The sequence below is a fragment of the Fukomys damarensis genome, unplaced genomic scaffold (assembly GCF_012274545.1).
Source record: "Fukomys damarensis isolate Sample0158 unplaced genomic scaffold, DMR_v1.0_HiC HiC_scaffold_22, whole genome shotgun sequence".
In the NCBI taxonomy this organism is placed as follows: domain Eukaryota; kingdom Metazoa; phylum Chordata; class Mammalia; order Rodentia; family Bathyergidae; genus Fukomys; species Fukomys damarensis.
In genome coordinates, this window is record NW_022900934.1 from 10110742 (window position 1) to 10121364 (window position 10623).

The 10623-nt window shown below is 51.4% G+C and overlaps 1 protein-coding gene across 6 annotated transcripts in view; it reads left to right on the forward strand.

Moving 5' to 3' along the window:
* The window catches only part of Atp9a (ATPase phospholipid transporting 9A (putative)), a 143495-nt gene that overhangs the window by 128379 nt on the left and 4493 nt on the right, over positions 1–10623 (forward strand). For all 6 annotated transcript variants that reach the window (XM_033767138.1, XM_010618208.2, XM_010618207.3 and 3 more), the window contains 7 exons: positions 1579–1668; positions 1769–1913; positions 3385–3449; positions 5742–5897; positions 7967–8031; positions 9048–9156; positions 9676–9733. In XM_033767138.1, the coding sequence (XP_033623029.1) occupies positions 1579–1668; positions 1769–1913; positions 3385–3449; positions 5742–5897; positions 7967–8031; positions 9048–9156; positions 9676–9733 (688 nt within the window). The remainder of the gene's footprint in view (positions 1–1578; positions 1669–1768; positions 1914–3384; positions 3450–5741; positions 5898–7966; positions 8032–9047; positions 9157–9675; positions 9734–10623) is intronic.

Sequence of the window (10623 nt, forward strand, 5' to 3'; positions counted from 1 at the left end):
GTTCCTAACAGTTAATCATATCACTCTTTTTTTTTTTGGTATCGGGGATTGAACTCAGGATGATGTGCTTGCAAGGCAGGCGGTGGCACCACTGAGCTAAATCCCCACCCCAGTCATATCTTTTGATCATAAATCGAGTTGAAAAAAAAAATGTAGTCACCCAACATGCACCTCCCAAGCTGAGGTTGAACAAGGCTAACTGTGGCCTTCCGGTTCCAGCACTGGGACTATAAAACAGTGGCCCTTTTCACAGACCACATAAGTGTTGGGATTTTGCATTTTTGTGCTTTTCCTTAGCAGACTGCTATTTACAGTGGCCCTCAGCACAGGGCCGTGAGCCAGCTAGTGCATGGCCGGGAGTGTCTGACAGGAAACGTGGGGTCCTCTGAGTCTCCTTCAGGCTGGAGCCACTGGGCTGTTGGCTGTTAGTCAGGGACTTCTCATTAGCTCTTTGTCACTGCGATGGAAAACCTCAGGAAAACAACTTTGGTGAGGAAAGATTAATTGTGCCTCACGGTTTCAGAGGTTGCGGTCCGTGGCCGCTTGGCTCTGTGGCTTCTAGGCCTGTGGGGAGGCGGAAATGTCATGGTTGAAGGGGCCTGTGGCAGAGACAGCTGCTTACCCCGCAGCAGCCAGCTGCAGAGAGTGACGGGGGGCTGGGCTAAGCTACAGCCTTGCAGTGAGCTGCGTCCCCCAGACTGGCCCACAGCCTAACCACCTCCTCAGCTCTGAGCTCAAACGCCATAACCCGTGTGTGAGACATGTGCCCTCTTGATCCAGTCACCTCCCCAAAGCCTGCCAGGAGGGGACAGGAGAGCAGTCGGCCCGGCGAACCTTTTGCGGACATTTCTGTTAGGTGTTGACAAACCGACGAAAATAACTGTGGGCAGAAGCTTGCAGGAACCTAGCCCTCTGCTTCCCCTAGAGGCTGCATTCCAGTATTTGCTAACTCAGTGACTTTAGAGAGAACAGCGTGTGCTGTTCAGGGATTGTAAGTCATGGCTCCCTGGCCAGCCACCTCCTTTGTGGATGACAGGTGTTTTGTTTCATCCGAACACAGTCGTGCCGTCCACAGCTACTTCTGCGCTACACCGACAGAGCCGGGTGTGGTTCACACAGCCTACAGAACACCCCACACCCCCACACCCACTGGTCTTCCCTGTGGCCAGACGCCTGACTCCTCCTACCTGCTCTGCTTGTGCTCCTGTGTTGCTTCAGACAGGCTGACACCCTCGCCTTGCCTCAGTTTGCCGAAGTGTAACACGGAGCTGTGATTGTGCACCTGTGGGCACTAGGAGAGTCCGTGTGAGAAGCCCACCGGAAGTGTGGTGTGGGGCTGGGGACCATGGAAGTGCAGGCAGTCTGGGTCCCAGGGACGGAAGGTGATGGTTGGTGCACAGGCCCTTGGATCCCCACGGTCATGGCAAACAGGGTCTCATCTGGCTCTGGCCTGGCGGCAGAGAGGGGAGCGTCCTGGCCCGAGTGATTGTTGTCTTCTCTCCAGGCCCAGGAAGCTGCTGTTCATCGTTCTGTTGTTCCCAGAGAGTGAGGCTTGCACATCTCTGTGTTCTCTTCCAGGTAACCAACCGTGGGGAGGCCCACCTGGAGCTGAATGCCTTCCGCAGGAAGCATGACTGTGCCCTGGTCATCTCTGGAGACTCCCTGGAGGTGGGTGCGGGGCCCTGCAGCTGGGGGCTCCCGGGGGCCAGGAGCCTCGGGGCTGGGAGGTGACCCTGCCTGGCCTCATCTGTGTCTGCGCACCCCCCAGGTGTGTCTCAAGTACTATGAGTACGAGTTCATGGAGCTGGCCTGCCAGTGCCCGGCCGTGGTCTGCTGCCGCTGTGCCCCCACCCAGAAAGCCCAGATCGTGCGCCTGCTCCAGGAACGCACCGGAAAGCTCACCTGTGCAGTAGGTAAGTTCGCCCGTGCAGGTGGGCAGCTGCCTGGGGCCCTGTACTGTTGACCGTGTCCTGCTCCTATGTTGAATTTATTTTTCATAAAAATAATTGGGTCCACTGATGTGTTATTCCAATTCCCCAGGCCACTTTATTCTTTTTGTTGTTATTATTTGCAACACTGGGGACTGAGCCCAGGGCATTCTACCACTGAGCTACATTCCCAGCCCTTTCTCTTTTTATTTTGAGACAGGGTTTGCTAAGCTGCTCAAGCTGGCCTAGAACTTGCAGCCCTCCTGCCTCAGCCACCTGAGTAGTTGGAATTAGGGATTACGGGCATGTACACCTTACACAACTGTTGTTACTATTTTTATTTTTCCTTTTGAGAAAGAGAGTGAGCAGGTCCGAGGGCCTCCTCTCCTTTGCTGGTGGCCTGAGATCACACATGCCATCCCAGAGGGTGGAGGCCACGCTGTGCAGGCTCAGACTGTGCTTGAATCTCTCTGCTGGCTTTCACTGGTGGGTACCCCAGCTGGCTTCCTTCACCTGAGCCTCGCTGTGCTCATCACAAGAGCAGGAATAAAAGCAGTGGGGTCCATATGCTGCTTACAAGGCTGGAAAGGGCCGCATCTGCTGGGTACCTTCCCAAAAGAAAAGAATCATACAACAACGATACATGCACACCCATGTTTATAGTGGCACAGTTTGTAATAGCTAAGACTTGGAAACAGCCCAGTTGCCCATCAACTGGACACTGGATAAAGAAGATTTTAAAAAAAGTAAAATGGAGTACTACTCAGCCCTGAAGAATGAAAAACTAGAGAGATTTATAGCTAAGTGGATACACATTGAGGCCATACTCTCAAGTGAAATTAATAAGTCACACATGTGTAAATACCAAATAGTTTCTCTGGTGTGAAAAACTAAAAGTGTAAATAAGGCTCAAAATGTTTAATTGATAATTGTGTAATAGGAAGAAAACTCTGAAAGAGTAGAGGAAGTGGGAGGGGTAGGGGAAAAGTAAAAAGGGAAAACAAAATATGTGAAAAGGAAAAAGATGGAAATGTCTTTGTAAATAGGGAAGGGTGGAGGGGCTGAAGGGAGGGCTGGGGAATGGGGAAAATAAGAGCCAAGATGGATTGTGTAAGGTCCAAGATCCCAGTGATGAATGGAACTGTACTGTCTAAAATGTAGCAATAAACTCAATAAAGATGAAGCAAAACAAAACAAACAAATGGTGCTGGAGACGGTGCACCGCACAGGCTCAGGATGGGCAGTGCCCGTCACTGCTGCAGCCATGACACTCACCGGTCACCCGCGAGCACGGCCGGCCGTGGACACCGGAGTGGATGCCGTCCGGCTGCCCCTGCCCAGCTCTGCGGCCCCAGGCTGGGCACTCTGCAAGCTGTCGTTGTCGCTGCTGTGCAGGCAGGAGCCCCTCTGCCTCTCGCCGCCTCCCCATCCCTCCTCTCTGGTCTGTGCCCTTCAGGTGACGGAGGCAACGACGTGAGCATGATCCAGGAGGCGGATTGTGGCGTGGGGGTGGAAGGCAAGGTGAGCTCGCCCTGTGTGCCGTGCGCCGTTTCCTTTCCCTACAGGGACGTGCAGGATGCTTAGGGCATCGGGCTGAGGCTGGACCACAAGACCGGCAGCATCCCGCTTACAGATCCGTGTTGACTGCTTGTCAGTACCCACATTTGGAATAGGAAGTGTTTTCCTGTATTTTTAGGGTATAGTGACTATGCTGCCAGCCTTTCCTGGTGGTCAGCCTGGTTGGCTATCAGGCCGTGTGCTGTTCTCTTGGGTGTAAGGGAAGAATATGGCAAGCTTTACCCTTTACTACAAGGCCCTCCACCCTGTCTGTCTGTCTGCCTATCTATCTGTCTAGTTGCAATGCTAGGGATTGAATCTAGGGAGAAATGAACTATTTCCGCAGCCCTCTCTAAAATTGTATTTTGAGCCGGGGTCTTACTAAGTTGCCTAGGCTGGCCTAGAACTTTCGATCCTCCTGCCTCAGCCTCCCAAAGCTAGGATTACAGGCGTGTGCCACTGCAGACAGCTGGTGGCTATAATTTTGAGAAGTTTGTGTGTACAACTTATCTGTCTTTCCCTTCTTGCCAGCGGCGTGCTTGTCTCTTATGATTTACTCCATCCCATCTCATTTGTGATCAGTGGAAGTAGAGGCAAGGTTAGCTTCCAAGTGTGTCAGAGCTCTGTTAGAGACGTAAGGTCCAGTGGGGAGCAGAAATAAGCTCCCCTGCAGTTCTTGTTGTATGTCTTCATGAATTTGGTTAACTGTTTTCCCAGTGCTTTCTGCTTCTCTGGTTCCCAGCCAGATCGTGTGAGTGTGTGTGTGTGTGCTTAGCTGCGGAGGTAAATGGGTCTCTGGGTCTCGCATGATTTATCATGTCTGAGATCTGTGTAGATTCCTTGAATGTAGGTGTTAAGTATGCTCAACTTTGATAGAATTGTTTACAATTTCCTATACAGGACTGAAATATTTGTATTACAGTTATAGTCTCATTATTTTGTTTCTTAGGGTAAAAAAGTAATAAGTACAACAAAAATCAAAGTGACTTTTAAGATAAAATACAGCAGCATTGAGCTAGTAATATTAGGTATTCTAAAATTTGTTTTGTGTGTATATTTTTGGTAGTGGGTATGTATGTGTTATATATTATATATGCATATTTCACACATGTATATATATTATTTTCATGTATAATTTAAAAAACATTCCATACATTTTGTTGTTCTGTTTACTTGAATCTGTTACATCTTAGATTTTTGCCCATCAGAGTGTGTATGACCAGCATTTTTCATCCTCTTATTTTGAAAAATGTTATTTGTTCAGAAAACTTGAAGAACAGTGAGCACCTCTCTCCCCTTTACTTGGGTTTACCATTTGTAAGCCTTTGCCATGTGTCCCGTCTGTCTCTCAGCTGCACATCTGATGGTGGTGTTACCCTGGATCTCCTTCTCCTGCATCAGCCGAATAGCAGTGTCCCCGCCCAAGATGTACCTCTGGTGTTGTGGTACTGCTGTTCATAGTCACGTCTCCCCCGTTGTCTCCAGATGCCTTTTAGAGCTCAAAAAAGCCTCAGAACTAATCAGGGATCACAGATTACATTTATTAGCTTGGTTTTGTGTCTCTTTAATCTTCTTTAACGTAAAAAAATCTGTCTTCTTTTCTTTTCCGGGGTAGGGGGTTTATTCAGGTCCTGGGTATTTTGGAAGCGCTCAGAACAGTGACAGGAGGTCCCCTGGCACCTGCTAGCCCGGGTGATTTGATGTGGACTCTGGTGTGTCACAGAGGGAAGCCTGTGTTGTCCCCGTTGTCATATCAGGAGGCCTCCCTGGCCCTCTGGCCCATATTGATGTGGTTCGATGCCCTTGCAAATGAGCAGTGTATCAGTTGTTCTACTTCTGTAAACCTGCAGAGTTGTGTGTCGGGAATATTCCGTTTAGTATTGTCAGGAGCATCGTGTTTTTCCCCTCTTAACGTTTACCTCTGCAGGGACCTGGATGTTATAAAACATAATTCTGATATCATGGAATGATTATTTGCTTCTGACACACATTAGAGGGGGCCGAACCCTGAAGGCTTAATGCTAAACTCATTAAGTTATAACTATCTGCTACTTAATATGTTTTTATTTAAATGAATTCCTCTTTTTAAATCAAATTTAGGGATGGACCACCAACTGCATATAGCTTGAAACCAGAGAATCTCATAATTGAGTTTCTTCAAAGATCTCCTTACCGTGTCTTGTTTTTCCAATTAACAAAATGTGTTTGCACTGACCTCTTGTGCTTCCAATGGTGCCCAACGGCCTTGGATTTTAGGAAGGGAAGCAAGCGTCCCTGGCCGCGGACTTCTCCGTCACTCAGTTTAAGCATCTCGGCCGGTTGCTCATGGTGCATGGCCGGAACAGCTACAAGCGCTCAGCTGCGCTCAGCCAGTTTGTGATCCACAGGAGTCTCTGCATCAGCACCATGCAGGTGGGTGTGTGACCGTGCGGTCCCCACGGAATAAGGCTTTTCTCCGCTCACAGCTCACAGCACAGCCCGGGTGGGGGAGAGCTTCGTTATGTGGATTAGCATTTGCTCCTATCTCACTTTTTCACGGAAGGATTCTACAGTATGTATTTGCTCACTTTCTCCCTCACCAACGCCTTCAAAATCCATCCTCAGATAGCTGAGTGTCGTAGGAAAGAGGCCAAAGGGAAGGACAGAAAACGTTTTGGGTGTTGCAAAGCTGTTGGCTGTGTTCCTGCTTGGGCCCTGAGGTACAGATGCTCCCAGTTTAATGGAAGAACACAGAAGTGAGGGGTCCTGGAACCCTCTGCTCCCCTAAGCCCCTGGGAGGCCGTGAGCAACTCACTGTCATCCCCGGCCTCAGTCTCTTGGCCTGTAAAGTGGGGGCGCTGAGATGTGCCTCAGACTTGCCACTTAGAAAACGAGTTTTCTGAGGCATTAGTCTTGGAAGCATCCTCACTGTTGCTAATAAAATGAAACCAGATGAGATGTAAATATAAGGGGAGATTTTAATTTGTGAGAAGGTGTTTGATCCCATGTGAAAGGCAGTCTGCCTTATGGAATGCGCTGGGCTCTACATGAGAAGTCGCCCTCTGCTGGCCCCATCCCGGCCTGTTTGGGTAATTTTATGTTTTAAATATCAATTGTATTTGTGAATAGAGCCTTAAAATGATTTTTATCAAAAAAGTCTAAAGCTCAGCAGCTGGTGTGGTTCATCAGACCACATCTGTGCTTTTGATTTATATTAATTCATCAGTTGAGCTGGGTACTGCTGTAGTTTCAGTCCCTGGGAGATGAATGAGTTTGTCCCAGGCACAAACCCAAAAGCCGGCCTGGATGAGATGAGTACTGTAACGCCTGGGTGTTACTATTCATTTTGATTCAGAAAGAAAATTCCAGAATGAGGCAGGGTTCCTTGTGCTGAGAGCCTGCCTTCCCCCTGTCCTGAATGTCTCAGGGTTGTGTCTAGACCTTGGTCTGGCAGGGGTGGACACCGTGTTTTTATTTTCCCCACAGTGTCCTTGCCCAGGCTCAGGCGTTGTGGCTGCGTGGGCCACTGAGGGCCAAGGGTCCTTGAGGTCCCTTGCAAAGTGGACACCAGTTTCTTGAGGTTTTTGCGAAGTGTCCTCCAGGGAGGGGTCATTTGAAAGGCATTTCCGGGTGCTGAGATTCTGGAAATGCGACCAGGGGCCCCGGGGCTTCCTGTGGCCCTGGCACCTGGTGGCACTGTGCCTGGGGAGCGTGGCTGTGCCTGCGCCGTCGTGCTCCATCCGTGGTGGGTGCTTGGGGAAGCTCTGGTAGAAGCTGTTTGCCAGCTGGCCCCGCCTCTCTCAGAGTTCACTGTTCTCGAAGCCTCTTCCCTTTGGTTTGTCCTGATGGGAATGAGTGTGAGGGCCGCGGTCCTGCTGTGAGTCCACAGATGTCCGAGAAAGGGCCACGGGGAGCACTGGGCCAGCGTCGTCTTCCCCTGGTCTTCACTGCCGGTAGCTGGTGTCTCCCAGATCAGGAAGCAGACGTTTCTATGATAGAAGATTTGTGAATGTCATTGCTGCTCTTGTCTAATTATAAAACTAGCCTGTTGTACACTTAAAAATTCCTCCAAATACTCAGGCACGCAGTCTAGGAAGTACGGCCCTGCCTGCCACGTCGGGCACCAGGGAGCTGGGGTAGAAGCGCCGTGGCCCTTCTCGTGCCTGCTTCTGTGTGCTCGCTGTGTGCCGCACGCAGGTGGCAGTAGCTGGGAGGCAGTCGGGAGCCTGGGCCCCGGAGCCCGGGCTGGGCTGGGGTCCTGCAGGGCCGTCCTCCTGCCCGACACCCTCTGTGGACTGTGGGCGACCTTCTGCCTCAGCTGTGTGGTCTCGGGCAAGCCAGATACGCTCTGTGCCTCAGCTTCCCCACCTGTATGACGGAGGCGACGGAGTCTTAGGCTGGTCCCCGGAGCCCGGAGAGCTCCTGCTCCTCGGGAGTGGCGCTGTGTAAGGGTCAGGCTGCCGTCAGGACTCTCCATGACGTCCTCCTTTCTCTTCACGCAGGCTGTGTTTTCCTCCGTGTTCTACTTCGCCTCCGTTCCTCTCTACCAGGGATTCCTCATCATTGGGTAAGGAAATCCCACAAGGCGTTAATGTTCTGCGAGACCCGCTAATGTGCCACAGAGGGAGAAGAGGCTCTAGAGGCTCTCTGGTCCCCTGGTCACTGTGGACTTGTGGTTCCAACCCTGCTCGATCCCGCCAGACTCTGAACCTTAGCTAAGCCCCTCACCAGGTTGGAGAGTGTGTGCGCCAAGGCAGTGGGACGCAGATGTAAGGGTCACAGGCCCAGCGATGCCACCGGGGACCTGGAAGGGTCCAGAGAGCCCTTCTGGCTGTCACTGAGCCCAAGAGAAAGTAGGAGGCCCGCTGGGGCAGAGCTGTGCTCCAGAGGGTGGGGGTAGGCAGAGCTGGTTACCTGGTCCCCGGGTGCCGTGGTGACCAAAGGCCTCACTTGGACACTTGCTGTCGTCTGGCCCGCAGTGTCACAGCATGCCTTCTGACCCTTCCGAGATGGGGCTCCGCCTGCAGCTTCCCCAGGCAGGGGGAGTGTGGTTACCCGGGGCCCTAGATACATGCAGGCTGCACCTGGCAGATCCTGGCATAGTAAAAGAACAAGCCAGAACCCAGTCAGGGGTTCTTACATTGTGCTCTGTGTGGCCTGTCTCCGTCATCCCCTCAGTCCTGGCCACCTTGGTCTTGCTGAGAGCCACACTCCTGCCTCAGGACCTTTGTGCTGGCTGTCCTTCCTCCCAGGCATGCTCTTCCTCCTGTACTGGCACGGCTGCTCCTCTGGGTGTCTACTGTGATGTCCTTCTCCTTGGCCACCGTCTCTGAGTTTGCACCTTTCACATGTGTACATCTTACTCCTTCCCTCTGTCACTTTCCTCCTTAGCTTCCTGCAGGAAGTGACCCACAGTGACTCAGGAACCAGCACACAGGCTGGCAGGGCCAAGGTTTCAGTCTTTTTCAGGTCTGAGACGCCACGGGAAAGCAGGGCTGGGCATGTCTGTGACAGGCACTGGGTGCACAGCTGTGGTGGGGAGCGACAGGCAGACAGTCCACCGGGGCCCTGTTCTCTCCCCAGGTACTCCACGATTTACACCATGTTCCCCGTGTTCTCCCTGGTCCTGGACAAGGACGTCAAGTCGGAAGTGGCCATGCTGTACCCCGAGCTCTACAAGGACCTGCTCAAGGTGCACGGATTTCCCTCCCTGCCTCGCCCTTTCCTTCTGCCCCTCCCTCTTTCCTCCTTTCCTCCGTGGGTTCCGTCCCGCCCTCTTTCCCTTTACACAGACCGCACTCCAGAGGGCTGTTCCTGCTTTGGGGGGAAAGCATGGGAATGTATGTTTTTCTTAAAGCAGTGTAGATTCCCGGGTAGAGAACAAGAAACTGCACAGCCGTGTGCAGATGAAACCAGGACAGCTTTTCCAAGGCCCCTGACTGCAGCTGCAACTGGCGGTGCCCCACGGCCCTTCCCGGGAGTGCGTGTGTGGCGTGTGTGCGATTCCCTTCCTCTGGGGTTTTTGCTAAAAGACAGGCTTACTCCCGCCTGCCGTCGGCCCCTTCCTGGCGTGTGTCTGGATGTCAGCCTGTTTGGATGAGGACAGGCAGGTGGCTGTGTGTGGATGAGGGTGGCAGATTGGAGGCCAGTGGCATCCTGTGCTGCAGTCACCCCGGTGACCTGCTGTTGAATCTTTCTGTCTCTCCTTTAGGGACGACCGTTGTCCTACAAGACGTTCTTAATCTGGGTTTTGATTAGCATCTATCAAGGTAAGGACAGGAAGCCACCTGTTGCCCTGTGCCCTGACTGTGACCTGGGGAGTCTCTTTCCTGCCTGTGGAGCCTGAGGAGAGAGGCTGGGACCTAGGATAGCAGCAGGGAGGGTGACAGCGGGGTGGGCAGCTCACACACAGGGAGGTCAGACATACACAGTGCTGTCTGCCTAGCAAGGCGGCGAAGTCAGGGAAAAGTCTTATCTCGCTCAGGCCAAGCTTCCCTAATCCAAAACGCTCCTGAGTCTGAAAGCTTTGGAGCCTTGGTTGATACCACAAGTGAAAAATCCCACACTTGACCTCAGGACAAAACACAGGCACAGGAAGAATATGACACTGCCATCAGGCAAGTGTGTGTGGTGTAAATGAAAGAATGAATTTCATATTTAGACTTGTGTTCCTTCCCCAAGGTGCCTTGTTATGTATGTGCAGTTATTTCAAGCATCTGAAAAAGTCCGAAATCTAAAGCATTTTGTCCCAAGCATTTTGAGCAGGGTTACTCGGCTTGTACTTCACAACGGCCAGGGTGCTGGATCCATGTAGCAAAGAGCGGTTGCTTCCCAGATGTTCAGTTTGCTAAGACTAAGATCAAGTCATGGCTTTGAAAAACAGGTATTCAGTGGCTGCTGGGTGGGGTCCCGTAGACTGTAGTGGCTTCGTTAGATGTCCTCTTGGACTCTGCAAAGGATATATCAACACTCCTATTATTTAGTTTTTCCTCACTCCTTTTAGAATTTCTATTACGTGTGTTTTATAATGCACATAATATATTTATATTGCACACCTGCTCTTTTTAGGTCCCCAGACAGGCACACGTATAATTTATAAGTGAACGTCTACATTTGGGTTCTTACTCTTAATTTTTTTTTAAAAAAAATTAAAGCAGTA